The sequence below is a fragment of the Moschus berezovskii genome, chromosome 5, assembly GCF_049115385.1.
Source record: "Moschus berezovskii isolate FMDL1 chromosome 5, NW_MosBer_1.0, whole genome shotgun sequence".
In the NCBI taxonomy this organism is placed as follows: Eukaryota; Metazoa; Chordata; class Mammalia; order Artiodactyla; family Moschidae; genus Moschus; species Moschus berezovskii.
In genome coordinates this window covers 93643899-93669837 of record NC_142464.1, presented here as the reverse complement: position 1 = coordinate 93669837, position 25939 = coordinate 93643899, and the positions used below count along the sequence as shown (strand labels likewise).

General features: G+C 39.8%; 1 protein-coding gene across 1 annotated transcript in view; it reads left to right on the top strand.

Annotated features, from left to right (window-relative positions):
* Positions 1-23895: 23895 nt before the first annotated feature.
* LOC129561878 (transmembrane protease serine 11E) overlaps positions 23896-25939 on the top strand; it is a 59289-nt gene continuing 57245 nt past the window's right edge. Inside the window, exon 1 of the mRNA XM_055434719.2 lies at positions 23896-23934. Coding sequence (XP_055290694.2) covers positions 23927-23934 — 8 coding nt within the window. The 5' untranslated portion in view covers positions 23896-23926. The remainder of the gene's footprint in view (positions 23935-25939) is intronic.

Below are 25939 nucleotides of genomic sequence, written 5' to 3'. Positions count from 1 at the left end.
ACATGGAACAATGGACTGGTTCCAAATTGGGAAAGGAGTACATTAAGGCTGTATATTGTCACCCTGCTTATTTAACTTATATGCAGAATATATCATGCAAAATGAAACACAAGCTGGAATCAAGATTGCCGGGAGAAATACCAATAACTTCAGATATGCAGATGACACGACCCTTATGGCAGAAAGTGAAGAAGAACTAAACAACCTCTTGATGAAAGTGAAAGAGGAGAGTGAAAAAGCTGGCTTAAAGCTCAACAGTCAAAAAATGAAGATCATGGCATCCAGTCCCATCACTTCATGGCAAATAGATGGGGAAACAGTGGAAACAGAGACAGACTTTATTCTCTTGGGCTCCAAAATCACTGTAGACGGTGACTGCAGCCATGAAATTAAAAGACACTTACTCCTTGGAAGAAAAGCTATGACTAACCTAGACAGCATATTGAAAAACAGAGACCTTACTTTGCCAACAAAGGTCCATCTAGTCAAAGCTATGGTTTTTGCAGTAGTCATGTATGGATGTGAGAGTTGGACTGTAAAGAATGCTGAGCGCCGAAGAATTGATGCATTTGAACTGTGGTGTTTGAGAAGACTCTTGAGAGTCCCTTAAACTGCAAGAAGATTCAACCAGTCAATTCTAAGGGAAATCAGTCCTGAATATTCATTGGAAGGACTGATGCTGAAGCTGAAGCTCCAATACTTTGGCCACTTGATATGAAGAACTGTCTCATTGAAAAAGATCCTGACACTGGGCAAGATTGAAGGCAGGAGGAGAAGGGGACAACAGAGGATGAGATGGTTGGGTGGCATCACCAACTTGATGGACATGTGTTTGAGGAAGCTCTGGGAGTTGGTGATGGACAGGGAAGCCTGGCATGCTGCAGTCCATGGGGACACAAAGAGTCGGACACAACTGAGTAACTGAATTAAACTGACTGACTGACCATCATAATATGCCATGACTGTGTATTGATTTCCTGGTATATTTGGAATACATAGTCCTAGCACTGTTGGAGTTAATAAGAATTGAGCCACTACTCTAGGTATTTTTCTCTCAGAACTTTAAATAAATTTAGAATTTCCTCATATAGTAATTATTGTATTCCCAGTATCATTTTCTGGTTTCCCCTTTCCCCTCCATTGTATTGGAAAATAATCTTTCATAAAGAGAGTAATAGAAGGAAATGATATAGAAATAACCAAAAAACAATAAAGTGTGTGAGAGTGATAGTCAATAGTAGCAGATTAAGTTGGAATAATCATATCAGTGGACGGAGATAAAATTGAATGTAACTGAGTGGGTGCTCAGTTGTGTCCGATTCTTTGAGACCCTATGGACCATTATGGCCCACCAGACTCTTCCATCCATGGAATTCTCCAGGAAAGATTACTTGTGTGGGTTGCCGTTTCCTTCTCCAGGGGAACTTCCCTGACCCAAGGATCAAATGCATGTCTTCTGTGTCCCCTGCATTGTAAGGCAGATTCTTCACCACTTGAGCCACCTGGGAAGCCTAAGCCAAAATTGGGAAACAGCAGTTTGGTGTTAAAGGATGGTAGCCAGGAGAAGATGACTGAGTTGCAGAGCAGGAAAGACTAGATGGAGGAAGGAATGAGATATAAATGACAGCCATCAGTGAGAAGGTTGTCAGGGTAAAATGAATTATGAATAGAAAAGAAATCTGGTTTTGGATTGACACAATGGATCATGAACTACAGCCAGAAATATACTGACATCTGTCAACACTGTGGGTCTATGGCTGAACATAAAGGCATAGATGGTCTGATTGATCCACTTTGATTTCTAGCTCTGGGATTTCTCTAGTTTCTACTCAATATCCTATCATTACAATTCTTTATATCTGTTACTATCTTTCTCCCCTAAAAGCCAGTGGTTTTTCTGATACTGCCTTCTAGAGACTAGGGTCTTGCTTTCAGAGTTAAGATTCCCACTAGTTAGAATTTGCTGAGGTAGACTGCTGCCTGGATCTCTGCATGTTGCCTATTGACACACTGCCTACCTGTCATGCCTTACTCATCTTCTGTTACATTTTTCTCACCTGGGATTCGACTGTTTCCTTGCCACTATTTTTCCCAGATAGTATGTTCCACCTTGCTTTTCTGAGCAGACCCTCGTGTAATGGTAACTCTGTCCCTACTTGCCTTTAGTTGGAGCTGGTGCTGGACCTGTGCTCTGGACTGTCTCAACAGTAAACAAATCGTGGCCCTCATTCATTCATGAAACATCACTTATCATCCAACTATCTGCTCTGCCTTGTGCTTGGTACTTGAGACACAATGGCAGAAATAACCATGGATGGACACAAGTGCTCTCACATACTGCTGATGAGAGTGTAAATTGATAAACTGCAGTGGGGAGTAATCTGGCATTATTCTTTAAAGTTGCACATGGACATTTCCTGTTATACGACTGTTGCCTGTTTTTGTTTATATTTATAAAAGCACTTGTTTCTCTGCATTTGCTTCACTTTCGTTTACAATATCCTATATTGCTTACACAAAATTTATAATCAGTGGACACTTTGTACAGGCACTTTTCATAATTACAAAGTGAATTAAACACATAAATAGAATGGATTTGTTAAAAATAACCCAACATACAGAAGCCTTGCTATCCTTTTGCTTATTCTTTTCTGACACTTAGTAGCCTGCATGGCATCACGCAGCTTGAGTTCACAGTGACGCTTTAGTGACTTTCCAGCAGAGCTAAAATATCACATCTCCTTGGATAATGATGCTCAGCGGGAGCTTCACCTCTGGAGTTTATGCAGTTCCTTCCAAACAGAAGATACTGACTTTACTCCACACTCCATCCAATCCAGATAGTTCACGTCCTGTCAGCATCCTCAGTTATGAACTATAGGGCAGCAGATCCTCCCCAAAGCAAACACGACATACAGAATTCTCTTCTATACGATTCTATTATACACAAGTGTGAAATATTCATACAGATCAAACATTCATGATAGCTGAGGAAAGTATAAGTTTTAAGATGTGTTTTCTGTGAGAAGGTGTGACCCACATCTGAATCAGTGATACCCTGTAGTCTTTAAAAATAGTCACTATTTTTTTTTTCCTTATTTGCTGGCTCCAAAGGAAAACTGCTTGATTTCTGTTCTATTTAAAACCAAAGCCTGGCAACACACCTTCTCAGGAAGGTAAGACTGAGTGACAAACACGTGAGAAAGTGGTTGAAGGTGAATGTGAAGAGGGGACTGTGAGAAGATCCCCTTACACCCCGAACTTGTCTACATATGTCTGCAGCTTTATCAGCCAGTCATACAAATTGAGATTATCTTTTATGTTTGTGTCCAGATAATTACAGGAAATGACTGTCTATCCACTTGCCAGATGTTAGAACTCACTTGTCTGCCACACTGTTTGGAGAGTTTCCAGGGTCCTGCCTTGCCTGTGGCTAGGAGCTCTGCAGCAGTTTGGTCTCTCTCTGCAGGCTTCTCATCCTGCTGGCCAAGGGATGTTTGTTACCTCTGCCTCTAACTGCCAGCTCCTAGGAGGGAACTCCATTCTTATAATTCTCCTTAAGACAGTTGGAACAGTGTCAGGACATTTGCAAGGCTTACATAGTATGTGCATGTGTGCCTGCTCAGTTACTCCGTTGTTTCTGACTCTTTGTGACCCCATGAACTATGGCCACCAGGCTCCTCTGTCCATGGAATTACCATCCAGACATTGGAGGACATTTGAGTTGGGTGACGTAGCAGTTGCCAGCTCAACATCAACCAAGGTCTGGCTGGTAATGAAAATTTGTGAAGTTGTTGGTATAAGAAAAGTGGCCATGACATTTGGCTGCAGTATCAGGAAATAGCAGGAACAATATCAATGCAAGTGGTGGTGAACTGGCTCGCACATACTCCGTTTAAAAAGAGAAGCTGCTGTTTTTAGAGCTAACTGATTGCTGACCCATGGAAATAGACTTGGTTTTGCCAGGTCTGATTTTATGAGAAAAGTCTGAAACTCATATTTTTAAGTGAAACTTTATTTTCAATGCTGGCACTCAATTTTTTAACTTTTCATTTTAATATGACACTCAGTTCCGTCACTCAGTCGTGTCCGACTCTTTGCGATTCCATGGACTGCAGCACGCCAGGCTTCCCTGTCCATCACCAACTCCCAGAGCTTGCTCAAACACATGTCCATCAAGTCGGTGATGCCATCCAACCATCTCATCCTCTGTCGCCCCCTTCTCCTTCTGCCTTCAATCTTGCCCAGCATCAGGGTCTTTTCCAATTTGTCAGTTCTTCGCATCGGGTGACCAAAATATCGAAGTTTCAGCTTCAGCATCAGTCCTTCCAATGAATATTCAGGACTGATTTCCTTTAGGATGGACAGGTTTGATCTCCTTGCAGTCCAAGGGACTCTCAAGAGTCTTCTCCAACATCACAGTTCAAAAGTATCAATTCTTCTGTGCTCAGCTTTCTTTATGGCCCAACTCTCACATGCATACATGACCACTGGAAAAACCATAGCCTTGACTAGATGAACCTTTGCTGGCAAAGCAATGTCTCTGCTTTTTAATATGCTGTCTAGGTTGGTCACAACTTTCCTTGCAAGGAGTAAGCATCTTTTAATTTCATGGCTGCAATCACCATCTGCAGTGATTTGGAGCCCAGCACTACCAAGGCCAAATCAAACACTTTTGTGTACCTCAGTGGGACTGTGGTCCATGAGTTTAGGATCACTGTTAATAGCTGCCATCATAAGTAGCTACTCTTGCAACCCAGAGCCCAGGTACACTTCCAGGTCCCTGCATTGCAACCATCAGGCTTCCAGTGGCATGTGCACACACACACACACGTGTATGTATACACATGCACACACATGCACACACAGTGCCGATGTGGGAGAATTCCATTCTTCTCAGGGGAAAACCCACATCCTTTCCTCTACCAGAGTCTGGTTTTACCAGCTACTCGAAACAGTCACAGTGTTTTCCCATCTCCATCTCAACTAATGGGCTTCCCAGGTGGCACTAGAGGTAAAGAATCTGTCTGCCAATGCAGGCGACATAAGAGGCATGTGGGTTCGATCCCTGGGTTGGGAATATTCCCTGGAGTAGGAAATGGCACCCCACTCCAGTATTCTTGCTGGAGAATACCATGGAGAGGGGAGCTTGGCAGGTTACAGTCCATAGGGCTGCAAAAAGTAGGACACAACTGAGCAACTGACACACACACCTCTCAACTAATACTTTGTGTGAAAGAGCTCCATTATAGTCCAGATGTCACTGCCCCAAATTCAATAAAGTTTGCTTTCAGTCTTGACTTCAAAGTAAAGCAAAGCAAAGTTGCAACTGCACATGAAATATAATATCATCACTTGCCCCTGTAGGAAGAAATTCTTGAACAAAAATTATGAACACAACTTCTAAGACTAAATTAGTAATTTTCAGGTAGAGCACAGACTGAATCTAGACTTAGGAGAAATTGTCTTCAGTTCTGTGAAGGCAGTGTTGCTAATAAGCCACATTTATATTTTTATACACTTTTATATTTGTATATATATACACTTAAGCCCAATGTTAGACACATTCCTGGGGGTTACTTTTCCACATTCAGGGCTCCCCTCAAGAATAATGAAAAGCTACTTGTGTACAAGTGTGAGGTCCAATTTCCACATCAGAATATGGAAAAACTGCATGCTGCCTTCTCATTGGAAGTTTCTCCTGCTTCAAAATTTAAAGTCCATACTTCACTGGATAGTTTCAGGACCTCAACTGAAGGCAAAGCAAGTGGAGAAACAGAAGCATAGACAAGTAGAGTCCCAAAGTCTACCACTCAGAGTACAAAAACAATATGATGCTAAGGAGAAGGTGAGACGCCCCTCCAGTTTTTGGATAACCCAGCCATGTAGATATTCCTTGTAGGGAAGAAATATTGGGTACATTGGAATGATATAACTAATGCCTTCTGTTCTGATTTCATGCTCATCAGAGAATATTCTGATACTTTGATTTTCCCAGAAGATTTGCTCCCAGAAGAGAACATGCTGGCCAGGAAAAATTGAAAAACATGTTCCACTTAACCAGGTTGGCAATATTTCTCATCATAAGTTAATGAACAAGTTTTCTGGTTATACGCTTCACTTACGTAAATATATAACTCTATGTATAAATACATTGGGAGTGTTCTATGTATGTTTCATACTCGGATATTTGATAATTTGATTTTAAATAGGTATTCACAGATGGCAACATGAGTAAATTAAAATATCATCTTGTATATTCACTTTTAGCTTTTCTTTGTTCATGGACTTGAAAAAATGAATTTTCATTTCTTTTTCTCAAATTATTTTTCAAGGTTAAATAAATTCACATTTCTCTATAGGCAGAATTTGCACTACTGTTAAGAGGGAAGAAGTAAAGAAAATTCACATTTATCAACAGCTCAGTAGTTTTTGGCTCCTTAAATATATTATGTCATTTGTTCTGCACAATAACCCTGGGGTAAAAAAAAGATATTCTCCTCATTTTATAAAAACAGGTTTTTTAAGTGTGTTCAGTAAAACTTGCCCTGGGTCACACGATTAGTAAATTGCAAGGCTTAGATTTAAATTTCAAGAAACTAAGATGATTATTTTATTTCTTCTGATTCATTACATATTTTTTAAAAATTTATTTATGTATGTATTTGGCTTCATTGGGTCCTTGGGTCCTAGTTGTGGGATGCAGGATCCTTGTCATGTCTGGGATCTAGTTCTCTGATCAAGGATTGAATGAAGGCCCCCTGCATTGCGGGGGCAGAGTCCCAGTCACTGGACCACTAGGGAAGTTCCCTGATTTATTATTGACACACGGTAGCCTAAACCTCTAAAAGAGCATATAATCCTGTGTGTAAATAAAAGTTTCAATCTGCCCTAACCAAGATTTAAGTGGTATTTGAGTGAGCCAGATTGAGAGAGGCGGTGCCTCAAGGCTGGCAGACATGCAACATTGTAGAAAAAAGGACTTTAGAGGTAGGAGATTCAGGCCAGAGACATGAGCCAAGAAAATTTAAAACACAAAAATTCTTTGTAAGGAAGTGGGGAGGCACAGGGGAATCTGTGAAAATTCGTGTGAGCCAGTTGAATGTAGCTCCCAAAGAATCAGTTTAGTTGCAGAGAAATAAATGAATACGTTCATACATAGTAGGCAATTGGAACGAGTCATAATGTAGGATCAGCTGTATATTATATCTGAAATACATAAACTTATTTACATACTTAAACTCATATAGAATTTGAAAACAAGACCATCAAATTCTCAGTTACTGTTTTCTCTGAAATATGAGTTTGTTTACTTGATAACTGGACTAGGTGTAGAATTTCAGGTTCAAAATTTGTTTTCCTTCTATGTTTTGTTCTGTTGTTTCAGTGCAAGCAGTTTTTAAGTCTGTTTCTATTATCCTATAAGGAATGTATCTTTTCTTTCTAGAAGCATCAAGATTTTCCTCTTTAGTTGCTATCTAAGATTTCACCATCTAGTCTCGGTGTATTTAATTTTGTGTGACATTTTTTGGCCCTTTTGAGGTTTCATGTGTTTGCAAAGTTCTGGGAAATGCTAGTGATCACCTTCTGAAATATTTCTTCTATCAGGATCTCTCTAAATCTGCTGAAGGATGTTATGCCTGGTGGTTACAATCAGAAAGATTTGCTGACAGTCTTCTGGGTTTGGAATGCTCCTCATTTTTCTTAAGTGTCATCAGCCCTCTAGCATGCTGGGCTATTTCTCTGCAATCAGTGTCCAAACTTATCTTCCTGCAGGGAGGTAGATACTAATTACTTTGTAGGAGTGGGAAGAGAAATATACTAGAGTTGACTTGCCTGGCTCCTCCCTTTGTGGTATTCTAGGTAATTATCCTGCCAGTAGCATCTGGGTCTAGCTTCTTTTCCTAGATTTCATCATATTGAGGCATGGAGAACTTGTGCTGCTGGTCTCAACTCCTAGGTTAAAACTTTCCCAAGAGAATCCTGGTCTGTGATCTTTCTCTTGTCTGTGACATTTACCTAGATAAAATGTCTTCTACTGGTAAGAAGACTGAACTTTTCATAGGTACAATATCAAGAACCGGCAAACAATATGAAATAATGGAGAACACATATAACGAGTTCCCAGAAAGGGTTCTCAGGAATTGGTATTTGTTGTGCTTTGAATATTTTGATAACTAGCCTAAGAAAAGGTTCTCAACTCTCAGATCAGTTTATGGAAAGGACTATTCATACTCATGCTGATGCATGAGTATGTCAGGAAAACAGTCAACACAAATCTCTTGTCACTGAGCCCTACCTTTGCCTGCAGTTCAGTGAGAAGTAGCTCGCATAGCATCCTATATGAGGTGGTAAATGGTTCTAGTATCAAGTTATAGTAACCTTTGCTCTGATTAAGGGTGGAAAAGAAGATAATACCATGTAAAACTTTCCATGCATTTACAGGAAAGAATTGCTATCTTGGTGTCAAATCTTGAATTTGGATAACAATGGTCATGAATGTAGTTGCTGTCTTATTATAGTGGTCACTCAATGGAGAGGTAGTCCTGCCTTCAGAAAAGATATTGAGATTTTGTCCTTAATGGATTTACTTGTAAATAACTTCATGCATCTGATGGTACTACAAGAAGATTGTAATTAAATTTTGAAGATGTTGGGGAGGTATAAGTGTACAATAGAATAGGTATTCAAAATAATGCTGTAGGGAATTCCCAGTAGTTAGGATTCTGCACTTCCACTGCAGGGGGGCATGGGTTTGATCCCTGGTTGGGGAACTAAAATCCCACAAGCCACACAGCTAGGCCAAAAAAAAAGAAAAGAAACAAAACAATGCTCTAGAATTGAATTTATTGACATGGGAAGGTGTTCATGATATATCCTTAAATAGACACAAAGACTAAATTGAATGTGTGAGTTAGGATAGTTTTGGCAGCCAGTAATAGAACATCCAACTCAAAATGAATTAATTTGTTTATTTTTTAAATATTGTATTTTTATGTATCTATTTGTTCGGCTGCACTAGGTCTTCGCTGTGGCCAGCAGGATCTTTGATCTTTGTTGTAGCATGTGGAATCTTTAGTTGTGCCATGGGAACTCTTAGCTGTGGTATGTGGGACTAGTTCCCTGACCAGGGACTGAATCTGGGCCCCTTGAATTGGGAGAGTGGAGTCTTAGCCATTGGACCACCAGGAAAGTTCCCAAAATGAATTTAAAATGATATATTTATTTATTGCAATTATTAGATGTGTTTATCCAATTGGCCTAGACCAGAGATAGGGAAGGCTTTTGGGTTGTTGATTCAGTGACCTAATAATGTTATAAAGGAGCTAGTTTACTTCTCTTTGCTCTCTCACCCAAAATATCTGCTTTATCCTCCAGCTGACTCCCAAAATAATTGAAAGAAGTTGATTCCTCATTCACATTCAGAGGGAGAAGGAGAGAATGACAGACCATCACTTGCTATAAAGACCGAAGAGGAATCTTTCTAAAAGTCTCTAGCAAACACCTCCTAATTTATCTTTGGCTAGAACTGCATCATATTCAGATTTCTAAACTCATAGGGAAAAGGAATGTGACTTTCTTCATAGTCAGACTCACTCACTAAGCTAAGGTCAGTTTCCCAAATCAGAGTATTATTCAATGGAGTATAGGATGATTTGCATTTGGAGAGTCTGATACAATTAAAAAAAAATCTATCTATCTAATGTCTTTGAATAGAATAAAAAATTAATCCCACATTACGAAAGTATTGGGCGCTGGAATTACATTTATTTTACATTTGTTCCTTTTGCTTGCCTGTATGTTGTAGTCTTCTATAATTAAGTATGTGCTGTTGTTGTCTCGTTAACCTTTTAGTGTGGAAAACTTTCAAATCAACCCCAAAATACAGGAAATAGTATAAAGAACCCTTAAGTATCCTTCACCTAGCTTCAACAATTATCAACGATGAATCTGGTTTTATATATTATTTTTGTAATAAGAAAAAAGTTGGTTTTAGCTAAAAAGATCTAATCACCTACTTATCATTTTCTCTAATCCATAGAATTCACCTTTATGCAAATCAGTAAGATTAGGTAAGGAGAGCCCAGTATTGCTCTTGTCAGGTGCTCAAGATCCTTCTCGAATTGTGCCTAATGTATTTCTTTGAGAGTTTGATATTGCTTAGTTTCTTACCCTATCTATGCTTCTCAGAAATTCATGCTGCAGCATCCCCAATGTCAAGAGGAAAAGCACATGACTCTAGGAACTTGGCATACAGATTAAAATGGCTCACTTGAAAGCATAGAGTTATTCTGCAATCTCATTTTTACTTTTAAAATCTGTGAAGATGTGCATTTTAGGCTATGTTTAATAGAAATGGAATTTCTAAATTACTCATCATTGAATAAATTTGATACTGTAGGGAGACGGTACCTGTTGGTCTTATGGTTTCCAGGCTTCCAAGGCACCTTGACAAATACACCTGTGAACACAAGATCCCCAGTTTAAGAGGCACAACCTAGGCTTCTCTCTGCATTTAAAACCCTGATTCTCCCCTCTTTGTTTCCTTGATTTTGAAAGTGCATTCTCTTTAAGGACTTGGGCTTGATATCAGTGCTCTTGCTTTTCTCCACAGGAACCTCAGCTGGTGTGACCTACCCTAGGACCTAATCCTTAGTTGTCAGCCTTACTGACTCAGCTTGGCCAGGTCTGGCCCAGTACCCTGCAAGAAGATTTTAGACGTATGAAAACATAAGGGAGAAGGTACATGTTCATCTAATAGATATTTACTGAGTGCCAACTTTGTGTCTGCATCTGAATGCAGAGTTCCAAAGAATAACAAAGAGAGATAAGAAAGCCTTCCTAAGTGACAAATGCAAAGAAATAGAAGAAAAAAAAACCCCAATAGAATGGGAAAGACTAGAGATCTCTTCAAGAAAATTAGAGATATGTAAGGAATATTTCATGCAAAGATGGGCACAATTGAGGGCAAAAACAGTATGGACCTAACAGAAGCAGAAGCTGTTAAGAACAGGTGGCAAGAATACACGGAAGAACTATACACAAAAGATCTTAATGACCCAGATGATCAGAATGATGTGATCACTCACCTGGAGTCAGACATCTTGGAATGTGAAGTCAAGTGAGCCTTAGGAAGCATCACTATGAACAAAGCTAGTGAAGGTGATAGAATTCCAGCTGGGGTATTTCAAATCCTAAAATATGATGCTGTGAAAGTGCTGCACTCAATATGCCAGCAAATTTAGAAAACTCAGCAGTGGCCACAGGACTGGAAAAGGTCAGTTTTCATTCCAATCCCAAAGAAACGCACCCATCTCACACACTAACATAACAAGGTAATGCTCAAAATTCTCCAAGCCAGGCTTCAATAGAACATGAACTGATTACTTCCAGATGTTCAAGCTGGATTTAGAAAAGGCAGAGGAATCAGAGATCGAATTGCCAACACCCTCTGGATCATAGAAAAAACAAGAGAATTCCAGAAAAGCATCTACTTCTGCTTTATTGACTATGCCAAAGCCTTTGACTGGGTGGATCATGACAAACTGTGGGAAATTTTTAAAGAGATAGCAGTCCACCTGACCTGTCTCCTGAGAAATCTGTATGCAGGTCAAGAAGCAACAGTTAGAACTGGACATGAAACAATGAACTAGTTCCAAATTGAGAAAGGAATATGTCAAGGCTGTATATTGTCACCCTGCTTATTCAATTTACATGCAGAGTACATCGTGCAAAATGCTGGGCTTGGTGAAGAATAAGCTGGAATCATGATTGCCAGAAGAAATATCAATAACTTCCGATACGAAGGTGACACTACCCTTATGGCAGAAAGCAAAGAAGAACTAAAGAGTCTCTTGATGAAAATGAAAGAGGAAAGAGAAAAAGCTGGCAAAAACTCAATATTCAAAAAACTAAGATCATGGCATCTGATCCCATTACTTCATGGGAAATAGATGGGGAAAGAATAGATACCATGACAGACTTTATTTTGGGGGGCTCCAAAATCACTGCAGATGTTGACTGCAGCCATGAAATTAAAAGACGCTTGCTCTTTGAAAGAAAAGCTATGACCACCTAGACAGCATATTAAAAAGCAGAGACGAGACATTACCTTGCCGACAAAGGTCCATCTAGTCAAAGCTATGGTTTCTGTAGTGGTCATGTGTAGATGTGAGAGTTGGACCATAAAGAAAGCTGAGCGTGGAAGAATTGATGCATTTGATCTGTGGTGTTGGAGAAGACTCTTGAGAGTCTCTTGGACTGCAAGGAGATCCAATCAGTCCATCCTAAAGGAGATCAGTCCTGGGTGTTCATTGGAAGGACCAATGCTGAAGCTGAAACTCCAGTACTTTGGACACTTAATGTGAAGAGCTGACTCATTGGAAAAGACCCTGATGCTGGGAAAGATTGAAGGCAGGAGGAGAAGTGGACAACAGAGGATGAGATGGTCGGATGGCATTACCGACCTGAAAGACATTATTTGAGCAAGCTCTGGGAGTTGGTGATGGACAGGGAAGCCTGGCATGCTGCTGTCCTTGGGGTTGCAAAGAGTTGGACATGACTGAGTGACTGAACTAAACTGAACTGAGCTGAACTATGTGTCCGGCACTTAGCTAGGCTTTGGGAATAGTGTAGTTAAAAGAATGGACACAATCCACTGTTATCAGAGACACCAGAAATGTATAGACAATTACAAAACGAGCTAAGAAGTGTGTGTTTTATGAAGTGTTGTGTCCTGTGAAACTCAGAGCAGGGCTCCTTAAGTGGCTCAGGAATGTGTTCTAAGAACATGATGCAGTATGATTTGAGAGACAAGGAAGGAGTGGTTTGGTAGTAGTTTTCTATATTTGAATGAAAACTTGCTCTTGTTTAACCACACAGAGTGGCTTCTTAGAAGTAAAGGGATAGTCAAAAGCAGGAAATTGTTTCTAGGGTTTGCTTCATACACTTATTACACTGATTTGGCAAGAAAGAATGAGCATAAAACTTTGATTACTTTGGGGTGGAAATTAGAAAAATAATTGTATTCTTTTCAGCCTGAACTTTTTTGGTGAGCATCTTTCATGTGTGTTGGGAATTTTATTCAAGTCTTGGTACATTTTACTCTGCTTCTTCTTCCAGTAATGAAATTTCTTTGTTGTCTTGGTGACATCTTAATCATTGGTGAGTCCTTGGCCTTCTGTGGAGATTCTGTAAAGAATCTGTCTACAAAGGAGGAGACCCAGGAATCCTGATCAATCCCTGGATCAGGAAGATCACCTGGAGAAGGGAATGGCTACACACTCCAGTATTCTTGCCGGAGAATTCATGGACTGAGGAGCTTGGTGATCGACAGCCCACGGGGTCGCATGGAGTTGTATACAACTGAACAACTAATACTTTCACTTTTTCATTGGTCTTCTGTGAAATCTTTTTCAAGAAGAATCAGTTGCTCTACTCTTTCTTTTCCCTTAACCCCGTCTCTTAACAGGTGGAGCTTCAAACCATTGGTATTGGCCTCTCCTCCTGTGCCTTCCTGGTTGAGAAAGCAATTAATCATTCTACTTGCTAACCTCAGAACTCTGTATGGTGGTGGTGGTGGTGGCTTAGTTGTTAAGTCGTGTCCGACTCTTGTGACCCTGTGGACAGTAGTCTGCCAGGCTCCTCTGTCCATGGGATTCTCCAGGCAAGAATACTGGAGTGGGTTGCCATTTCCTTCTCCACAGAACTCTGTATAGTATTTAACCATAATATATTTTTTAAAGAAGTATATGGGCTAACTGGATTAAAATTTAATTTAATATTTAAGTGAACTGATTATTGTGATTACTTTATCATTAAAAAACTATATCAGTCAAAATTTTTAACTTCATTTTTTTCTTTCTTGTTTCTCCACAAAAGAATGGGATAGTGGTGGTGACATTGGCATTTGTTCTGAAACCATCTTGATTGAGTGAATATGATGTGACACTCATTTCCCCTTGAGTAATTCAGAAACAAACACACCCAAGCAGTGGTGAACTCCTCTAAGGTGGAGATAGAAGGATAGGCTGTGTCGACGCACAGTTAATCAGGGCTGAGTAATAGAGCTGAGTGAGAAAACAAATGAAGAAAGCCCTATGCTTACCCTTTGTATGCTCTTCTACAGATGTATAGTCCTGACCTCAGGTTACTTAAGCAAAAGACTGTCTTGTATCTGGACTTTTACTTTTCCACTGTTAGCCCTCTTTTCTCTTCCATTTCAGGTATTCAACAGACACAAAAATCTGTCACTATAAAGTGACAGATTGGGCTTCCCTGGTGGCTTAGTGATAAAAAACCCACTACCAATGCAGGAGACATGGTTTCAATCCCTCATTTGGGAGGATCCCACATGCTGTGGGGCAACTAAGCCCATGCATCACAACTACTGAATCTGTGCTCTAGGGCCTGAGAGCCACAACTACTGAAGTCCCCGAGTCCTAGGGCCTGTGTCTCATAACAATGGCAGCCACCCAGTATAGCCAAAAAAAAAAAAAAAGAAGAAAAAAGAAAGTGGCTCTTGATATAGAATTGTTATTGTTCAGTCACTAAGACATGTCTGACTCTTTGTGACCCTATGGACTGAAGCATACCAGGCTTTCCTTTCCTTCACTATCTCCCAGAGATTTTCCAAATTCGTGTCCATTGAGTCAGTGATGCTATCTAACCATCTCATCCTTTATAGCTCCCTTCTGACTTTAATCTTTCCCAGCATCATGGTCTTTTCTAATGAATCAGCTCTTCACATCAGGCGGCCAAAGTACTGGAGCTTCAGCTTTAGAATCAGCTTCCTATTGAAATCTCCAAAGTGATGCCAAAAACTGGGGACAGTCATTGCCCTCTGTCAGGGGTAGATACCCTATGAAGTCAAAAGATTTGCTCTCCTAACAACTACCAGCACCCAGCTCCACATATGTATAAACAGACAACAAGGGAGAAGATTCCCCTGCCTGGATCACTGCCTTGTCATAGTGAAAGGGCTTGTGTAACTCAATGAAGCTATGAGCCATGCCATGCTGGGCCATCCAAGATGGATGATCATAGTGAAGAGTTCTGACAAAATGTGGTCCACTAGAGGGGGAAATGGCAACCCACTCCAGTATTCTTGCCTCAAGAACCCCATGAATAGTATGAAAAGGCAAAAATATATGACACCAGAATATAAGCCCCTCAGATCAGAAGGTGTCCAACATGCTACTGGGGAGGAGTACAGGGCAATTACTTATAGTTCCAGAGAAAAATGAAGCAGCTGGGCCAAAGTGGAAATGATGCTCAGTTGTGGCTGTGTCTGAGGGTGAAAGTAAAGTCTGATACTGTAAAGAACAATATTGCATATGAACCTGGAATGTTAGGTCCATGAATCAAGGTAAATTGGATGTGGTCAAGCAGGAGATAGGGCTTCCCTGGTGGGTCAGATAGTAAAGAATCTGCCTACAATGTGGGAGACCTGGGTTTGATCCCTGGGTCAGGAAGAATCCCTGGAAAAGGAAATGGCAACCCACTCCAGTATTTTTGTTTGGAGAATCCCATGGACAGAAGAGTTTGGTGGGCTACAGTCTATAGGGTCGCAAAGAGTTGGACATGATTGAACAATTAACACTTTCACTTTTCAAGCAGGAGATGGCAAGAGTGAACACTAACATCTTAGGAATCAGTTCAGTTCAGTCGCTCAGTTGTGTCCGACTCTTTGCAACTCCATGAACCGCAGCACGCCAGGCCTCACTGTCCATCACCAACTCCTGGAGTCTGCCCAAACCCATATCCATCGAGTCGGTGATGCCATCCAACCATCTCATTCTCTGTCGTCCCCTTCTCTTCCTGCCCTCAATCTTTCCCAGCATCAGGTTCTTTTCCAATGAGTCAGCTCTTCGCATCAGGTGGCCAAAGTATTGGAGTTTCAGTTTCAACATCAGTCCTTCCAAAGAACACCCAAGACTGATCTCCTTTAGGATGGACTGGTTGGATCTCCTTGCAGTCCAAGGGACTCTCAAGAGTCTTCTCCAACACCACAGCTCAAAAGCATCAATTCTTCAGCACTCAGCTTTCTTTATAGTCCAACTCTCACTTCCATACATGACCACTGGAAAAACCATAGCCTTGACTAGACGGACAGTAAACTATTAATAAAATGGATGGGTGAATTTAATTCACATGACCATTATATTTACTACAGTGGGCAAAGAAATGGAGTAGACTTCATAATCAACAAAAGAATTCAAAATCTAGTACTTGGGTGCAATCTCAAAAATTACAGAATGATCTCAGTTTGTTTCCAAGGCAAACCCTTCATCATCACAGTAATCCAAATCTGTGCCCCAACCACTAAGGCCAAAGAAGCTGAAGTTGAATGGTTCTATGAAGACCTCCGAGAACTTCTAGAACTGACACTAAAAACAAGATGTTCTTTTCATCATAGGGGGTTGGAATGAGTAACAGGCAATTTGGCCTTGGAATACTACATGAAGCAGAGCAAAGGCTAACAGATTCGTCAAGATAACACGCTGGTCATAGGAAACATTCTCTTCCAACAACACAAGAGACAACTTTACACTTGGACATCTCCAGATGGTTAACACCGAAATCAGATTGATTATATTATTTGCACCTGAATATGGAGACACTCCATGCTGCTGCTGCTGCTGCTAAGTCACTTCAGTCGTGTCCGACTCTGTGTGACCCCACTGACAGCAGCCCACCAGGCTCCCCTGTCCCTGGGATTCTCCAGGCAAGAACACTGGAGTGGGTTGCCATTTCCTTCTCCAATGTGTGAAAGTGAAGTCGCTCAGTCGTGTCCGACCCTTAGCGACCCCACGGACTGCAGCCTACCAGGCTCCTCCATCCGTGGGATTTTCTAGGCAAGAGTACTGGAGTGGCTTGCCATTGCCTTCTCCGGAGACACTCCATACAGTCAGCAAAACAAGACCTGGAGTTGACTGTGGCTCAGATCATGAGCTCCTTATTCAAAATCCAGGCTTAAATGGAAGAAACAAGGGAAAACCACTAGGCCATTCAGGTATGACCAAAATCAAATCCGTTATGATTATACAGTGGAGATGATGAATAGATTCAAAGGATTAGATCTTGTACAGAGAGTGTCTGAAAAACTGTAGACGGAGGTTTGTAACATTGTATAGGAGGCAGTAACCAAAACCAAAACCATCCAAAAGAAAAGAAATGCAAGAAGGCAAAGTGATTGTGTGAGGAGGCTTTATGCATAACTGAGGAAAGAAGAGAAGCAAAAAGTGAGGGAGAAAGGAAAATATGTAATATACTGAGAAATACATATATATTGAAAAGAGAGTTCCAGAGAACACCCAGGATAGACAAGAAGCCTTCTCAACAAAAGAAAACCTATTCTGAGCAAAGTTAGGCTGGTCCCATTCTGTTTCTAATGTGCAAAATGCCTGCTCTGGCTGGACTGATGTGAAGTCCATGTCCATATAATCTACTCACTATCTCTCCACTGCCCAGAAGTATTTCATCTTCAGTTTTTTTTTTAATGTTGATATATTTTATTTAACTCAATTATTATTTATGACTCAATATATTATCCTATTGGGGCTCCTCTGGTTGCTCAGTGGTAATCCACCTACAGTGCAGAGACACAGGATACACAGGTTCAATCCCTGTGTCGGAAAGATCTCCTGGAGGAGGGCATGGCAACTCACTCCAGTATTCTTGCCTGCAGAATCCCATGGACAGAGGAGCCTGGTGGGCTGCAGTCCATAAGGTCACAGAGTCAGACAAGACTGAAGCAACTTGGCACACACGCATATTCCTTCATAAGATATCAGATAGTGAAGTGAGATAAACAAAAAACAAAAGAGCGGTCTTCGTGCAGTTATGACAGAGATTTCATCAGCGCTCTCTCATTAGGCTGTAAGTTACCTGATAGCTGTCACATTGTAGGAGGCGATCAAAAAATGCAATGAGTGCTCTTCTGAAGCCCAAGTGCTCTGTTTCCATTTCATTTGAGCAGAAACAAGTAGGGAAAACTCTATCCTGACATCAGCCCACGCCAGCTCATGCCTGTTTCCCTACTCAACAGCCTAACTGCCTAAGATAAACTCCCTAATAGGTTCTGCTGCAGCCCCCAGATCCAGATGGGCTGGGGTGGGGGGCAGGCAGGGGGTCCGGGGGTGCAAAGCAAATTGTTTCCTTGGAACTCCTTTATAAATGGGTGGACGGGGATTTAGGAGGGGAACTCTCCTCAGCCTGTCTGTAGAATAGCCTCCCCCTTCACATCCTTTTTATATTTGCTTATCTGCCTTGAGCGCTTACAGTTTCACTGCCTTTCTTTTTTTTTTTTCAAGAAAGACTATCTTTCTGGACTTTTGCCAGCTGTTCTAAATATACTGCCCTACTGATAAGAGTCTCGATTTTTTTCCAGTTCACAAGTTGGTGGGCCAAGTGATCCCTTATAAAATTCTAAGACTTGATAAGAAAGTGCGTTTTAGCAGAAGAGTACAGAAGAAAGGTCGGGGAGGAATCGCCATCCTTTGCTTACTATGGTAAGAAACGTGACGATCTCAGAGGAGTGAAATATGGCAGAACTCCATCCTCGGTGACACTCTCACGCGCACTCGGCCAAGCTCTGGAGCAAACCCTGACTCACAGATTTACGTTCGTGTTCCAGGGCAGTGTCTGGGGCGGGGGTGGGGGTGAGGGGCACAGGTGCGCGATGCCTTCAGGTCCTACTCCCGTCCGCGGTGAGGCCATGCTGCAAAGCTGGTCAAAGGAAAAACAGTTAGCTCATCAAACACATGCACTTTCAGATTACCTTGACTCGGGGTATTTGGTGAGGGTGGCCAGGCTGCTGGTGTACATGTGGCCGCCCACGTCAGTGTGGACGGACGCGTTGGATTTTGTGAGCTGTGCTGGAGTAGGAATGCTTTGATTGTTCAGTGGAGATGCAGGAGATCTAGTGATCAGAGGTCTTGACATATTGGGCCGACTGTCCCTCTGGCTGAGTGGCGCATGGGCCCAGGCGGGGAGCGAGGGAGGGCTGGCTGGGAGGGCGGGGCGGTCTTGCTTCTCTAAGTAATGCCGGAGGAGCAGTGCCCCTTCCACCGCCCCCTCATTTCCCCCCGGAGCCGGGGGTTCGGGGAAGCGGCTGCACAGAGCGGGCCGCGGATGCTGCTTCGAGAAGCCCGTGTCTGGGGCCGCTCATCTTCAGTTTGTACTAGATTAGTTTCTTATTCCATGAATCTCTGAAAGATAATATGTTTCACTTGATTCTAAAGATAATTAAAATTAAAAAGCATTTCTGAATAACGCCTCGTTTTGGACCCTAGGAAAATGGGCATAACAAGTATACAGATACATTTTAATGAGCATTTAAAAGAATTTGTTTTTGTTTAATTTCATAACTTTTCAGTTCTATATGTCTCTTTTGCAGAAATAAAATGATTCTTTTAAAATATTTTTTATTTTTGTGCTCAGATATAGTTTCTGTTGATCTATGAAATGTTCTGTACAAAGCTGTATGGTGGTACAGTTGGGCTACTTTAGTTTTTTAAAATATGGACTTAGCCAAATATATTTGACCATGTTAAAAACAGTATCTTTTTATTAAAAATTTGATTGCATAAAAAAGGCCTTCTTAAACGAACAGTGCAAAGTAGAGGACAACAATAGAATGGGAATGACTAGAGATTTCTTCAAGAAAATTGGAGATATCAAGGGAACATTTCATTCAAGGACGGGCGCAATAAAGGACAGAAATGGTACGGACCTGATAGAAGCGGAAGATATTGACAGGTGGCAAGAATACACAGAAGAACTAGACATAAAAGGTCTTAATGATGTAGATAGCCACAATGATGTGATCACTCATCTAGAGCCTGACATCCTGGAGTCTGAAGTCAAGTGGGCCTTAGGAAGCATCACTACAAACAAGGTTATTGAAGGTGATGGAATTCCAGCTGAACTATTTAAAATCCGAAAAGATGATGCTGTTAAAGTGCTACACTCAGTGTGTCAGCAAATTTGGAAAGCCCAGCAGTGGACATAGGACTGGAAAAGGTCAGTTTTCATTCCAATCCCAAAGAAGGGCAGTGCCAAATAATGTACAGACTAATGTGCAGTTGTGCTCATTTCACATGCTAGTAAGGTTACGCTCAAAATCCTTCACACTAGGTTTCAGTGGTACATGAACTGAGAATTTACAGATGTACAAGCTAGATTTAGAAAAGGCAGAGGAACTAGTTTTTGTTGGCTTAAAACTCAATATTCAGAAAGCTAAGATCATGGCCTCAGGTCCCATCACTTCATGGCAAATAGAAGAGGAAAAAGTAGAAGCATTGACCAATTTTATTTCCTTGGGCTCCAAAATCACTGCAGATGGTGAAATTAAAAGACATTTGCTCCTTGGAGGAAAAGATATGACAAACCTAGATAGCATGTTAAAAAAGCAGAGACATCACTTTGCCAATAAAGGTCCATCTAGTCAAAGCTATGGCTTTTCCAGTAGTCATGTACAAATGTGAGAGTTGGACCATAAAGAAGGCTGAACACCAAAGAACTGATGCTTTTGAACTGTGGTGTTGGAGAAAACTCTTGAGAGTCCCTTAGACTGCAAGAGATCACACCAGTGAATCCTAAAAGAAATCAGTCTTGAATAGTCACTGGAAGGACTGATGCTGAAGCTGAAGCTCCAATACTTTGGTCACCTGATGCGAAGAGCTGACTGTTTAGAAAACACTTTGATGCTGGGAAAGATTGAAGACAAAAGGAGAAGAGTGCAGCAGAGGATGAGATGGTCAGATAGCATCCCTGACTCAATGCACATGAGCCTGAGCAAACTCTGGAATGTAGTGAAGGACAGAGAAGCCTGGCATGCTGCAGTTGATAGGGTGGAAAAGAGTTGGATACAACTTATTGACTGAACAACAATGTGACACATCTACTGTGGGTTTTCAAGACACCTAAATCCACAAACATATTCCTCCTGACTCAGCTTCTGTGTTACACAGAAGGACACAGGAAAGACAGTCCACCCTAAATCAGACACAAGAAGGTCACTCTGAATATATTTTCTTCACATGATAGGCAAAGGATTCAGTTCAGTTCAGTCATTCAGTCATGTCTGGCTCTTTGTGATCCCATGGAAGCAGCATACCAGGCTTCCCTGTCCATCACCAACTCCAAGAACTTGCTCAAACTCATGTCCATCGAGTTGGTGATGCCATCCAACCATCTTATCTACTTCTTCTCCTGCCTTCAATCTTTCCCAGCATCAGGGTCTTTTTCAATGAGTCAGTTCTTCGCATCAGGTGGCCAAAGTATTGGAGTTTCAGCTTCAGCATCAGTCCTTCCAATGAATATTCAGGACTGATTTCCTTTAGGATGGTTTGATCCCCTTACAGTCCAAGGGGCTCTCAAGAGTCTTCTCCAACACCACAGTTCAAATGCATCAATTTTTCAGCACTCAGCTTTCTTTATAGTCCAACTTTCATATCCATACATGATTACTGGGAAAAACATAGCTTTGACTAGATGGACCTTTGTTGGCAAAGTAATGTTTCTGCTTTTCAATATGCTGTCTAGGTTGATCATAACTATTCTTCCAAGGAGAAAATGTTCTTTTAATTTCATGGCTGCAGTCACCATCTGCAGTGACTTTGAAGCCCAGAAAAATAAAGTCTGTCACTATTCCCATTTTTAGGAATACATAAACCTAAATATGGGCTTCACAAATGGCTCAGTGGATAAGAATCCATCTGCCAATGCAAGAGATGCAAGAGACTCAGGTTTGATCCCTGGGTTGGGAAGATGCGTGGAGTAGGAAATGGCAACCCACTCTAGTAGTCTTACCTGAAAATTTCCATGGGCAGAGGAGTGGGGATACAGTCAATGAGGTCACAGAGTTGGACATGACTGAGTATAGCACAGGACAGCACAGCAGAGGAAACCTAAGTATATAAGAATATAGGACCATATAAAGAATTTCTTTGAGTTTGGAATGTAGATTTTCATAGAGGAAAAAAGTCATGAGGTCCTATTAAAATGAGTCTAACAAGTCTTAGCCCAAAGTCACTCTGGGGAGAATGTCTTCCTTTGAACGAAAGAGTATAATCAATTTTAGTAAATTTTAATGTGAAGTAGAACATAGTATATGAAACTAGTATTAACATTTAATTAATGAAGATTTCATTTCTTAAGGGCTATAAAACAAAAAGAAATCTTCATTAATAACCTGGAAGTTTTTACTTTATCATTGTTTCTTCTTTGCTTCTGGATGAGTTGTAATTTCAAGTGAGTAGACAGAGACATGATACTATATATTGAATAACTTCCAGTAGATATCCATGCTTTTCTTCTGTGTTATCTCTTAGTTAGAACTGAAAGAGCTGAGGTGTTGCTCTCACCAATGCCAAGTACGGAATGCCCCAATGAAGAGGTTTCTTGAGTTACCGTTAGAGAATGATTCCAGTTCTTGGCAAGCTAATCCCACACTTCACTGTGGATCCCAACTTTTACAGCTGTTCAGATGAGCCATGGTTAAATGGCTGAGTAGAAGTATTCAATGATACTTATTTGCCTTCTTTACAGTGATTTTTAAGATTGGTTCCACATACCTCCTTTCTCCGTCCTTCCCTCTCTCCTTTCCATGCATATTTTTGAAAGCCCATATGTCTTAGGAATAAAGTTACTGTCTGTTAAGAATTTAGTTTAGTGGGGTTGAGATAAAATAAACAAAAATTTCTAATGCATTATGGTAAGTGTTATGATACTATGAGAACATAAAGGAGAAACACCCATTTTACAGGGATTAGAGGAGGCAGTTTAAAGATCTTACCTGACACATACACAGACATTTGCATATACATGTGTCAGTACACATTTTAAAAAACTAGATTATTATCTTCTCAGAAATAAGATAATAATGACTGTGTTGGTGGATATGCTTGTCTCCACCACAGGAAACACCACTGTCCTAACTGAGGGTTAATATATGCAAACTATATGAATTTTCTAGAAGAGTGGTGGCATGTCATTTTGAGATATTAATGCTTTTTACTGTATTTTTAATAAATATGAAAGTAAAACTTTTATTATATGCATGGTAGAGTGGAAAGCATGTCAGATTAGTTAAAAAAAGTTGTGTTATATAGCAACTTCCCACTAGTTATCTATTTTACACATGATAGTGTATATATGTGTGTGTGTGTGTGTGTATATGTGTGTGTGTATGTGTGTGTGTATATGTGTGTGTGTGTGTGTGTATGTCAATGCTACTTTCTCAGTTCATCCCACCCTCTCCTTCCCCAGCTGTATCCACAAGTTTGTTCTCTATGTCTGTATCTATGTCCTTTCCCTGTTGTACAGTAGAATCCAACACAACATTGTGAAGCAATTATCCTCCAGTTAAAAAAAAAAAAAATCACCCTTATAAGCAACAAAAATCATGTCTTCCTTTATATATGTATATATTTCCCCATAGCACCCTTTATTAATAAACAAAAACATTCTTTAAAGAAATAAATGTTAGAACTATATAGAGTTATTAACTGTGATTTTGACCAATTTAACTTAATTAAACCTCAGTTTCTTATTGGAAATGTGTGATTGAGAAAGATGATTTATTTTTTTTTCTGGATTTAAATATCTGACTTTTATTGAAAAAATCTAGTTTATATGGTTTATAGAATTATTATAATCTGAAGACAATAGCTTTTAAATTCCCAATCCTAGAAAGTACCAGTATTATTTATGTTTTCTTGCTCCCTATAAAATTTGACTTTGTCTTACTAGTAACACAGTCTCCATCAACTAGCCAAGACCCGTCAGACTGGTTCTAGTTAGATCATCAGTGACTTCCCTCTTCTCCTTAATCCAGCCCTCAAAGTTGCTGATAGAGTCTGGATACACACACTTGATTGCAGACCTTGGTCTCCACAGGAATCTCCCCTGCTGGTTAGCAATGTATCGGTGAGTTCTCTTTTCCTGTGTCTAAAGTTAACTTGTTTAAAATGGCATGAACCACATCAAGGAATGTGTAGATCTCTAATTTATTATTTGCTTAATATGGAAAAATACTTCTGATATTTAAACTGAAATTTTGTCAAGAAATAGATTTCTCTTCTTTATATATAATGTTCCCTGTCCTCTTCTGTCTCATTCCAAAATGTTTTTCTATATACTTTCAAAACAGTTCAACAAAAGATAAAGATACATGGTGTTTTACAACTGTCTTTTAGTTTGTTTTGTTTTGAGGAAAATAGAATGTGTTTTTACCTTGAGTTGTTTTTGTCCCAAGTCATGTTATATATTATGGAGAAGGAAATGACAACCCACTCCAGTGTTCTTGCCTGGGAGATCCCATGGACAAAGGAGCCTGGTGGGCTACAGTCCTTGAGGTTGAACATGACAGAACGACTAAACAACAACAACAATGTTATATATTATAGTACATTATACTATATTATATACTTAATTAAAATTATACATGAGAAAAAAACTGAAACCAACCGTAAAGATCAAACTTATGCTTCTTTCTGTAAATAAAAATAGTATAAATTTTAAAAACTATATACGTTTTAAAAGAACAAGAAAAATTTAAGAAGACAACAGGATGAAATGATTATAGTTGGATTTTCAAAATAAATCCAGTGATATACCTAGACACAATCAACTTCTCTAATAAAGAAATCATAATTATTTTGAGGCTGTTTTCTTTAAAAGTTAAAAACTAGTAACAAGTTTACAGTGTACTAATTTGGACTCTGAAAATTTTATCCTCATATTAAAAATTTATTTTCTCTGATTAAAATATTGGCATGCTATTTGTTTTTAATTTCTGCTTTGAGAAGAAAATAGTTTGAAAAGTATAAAACTCCTAATGGGATCTTAAAAATGAAGAACATATAGGCTCTGTAATTGATAGAGAGTCCTACAAAGTTATGAGAATTTTAATACCCTCTATATTTGTTCATGAATCAACTAAGAGCTAGAGACATCACAAATTTAATCAGACTTTTCAAGGCTTCCTGCCTTTTTCAAGTACCTCTCTATAATCCATGATGGTTTTGTACCTACCTTTTTGTCTGCCTTACTTTTTACAATATTACTGTAGAAAATGGCTTTTATTTAAATATATAACTCTATCTAACTCAAGATTCTAAATTTGATTTCAGGCTACACTGATTTGAGTTTGGACTTTGTGTAGGGGAGTTATAATGCAGGGGTATTGGAATGAATTTTTCTGAGTATAATCTCTAATTTGAAGCAAAAAATATTTTCAATTCTGCTTCATCGTAGATGAAAGATATGTCTCAACAGAAAACAAACAAAAACTTCCTGATCTAAAAATTGTATAAAAGTGAAGCATAACTATGTTTGAGTCAGCCTAGGAGATGTTCAGAGAATGGATAGAGTGAAAAGGGATTAAACTTTTTGTGCACATTTGCTGGAATAAATGAGCCAACTAGAATGTTTTGAAGAAAGAGGTATATTGAAATATATAGGGAATTTCATTTTTTAACAGTGATTATTATAGGTTTTTATTTTTTACTGAAATATAATGTATATATAGGAAAGCATGCATTAAATATTTTTACAACTCAGTGAATTCTCATAAGCTGAACACATTTGTGTCAAAAGCACTCAGATCAAGAAATCAGCCCTCCTGAAGCTTTTCCCTTCTTCATTTCCACTGACTATTCCCAAAGATTTCCATTCTCTATAGGCAATTTCTTTTTAAGGCCACTGGTTCATAACTGGGAAGGCAAATCAGAAACAGGTGGAAAGATTATCAAATGACATGCTTCTTTTTTATTTTTCCTCTTTTTTTTTAACACCAAAAACATTTTGTATTGGGGTATAACCAATTAGCAATGTTGTGATAGTTTGAGGTGAACAGTGAAGGGACTTAGCCATAAATATACATGTATCCAATTTCCCCAAAAGCTTACTCCCATCCAGGGTGGCATATAAC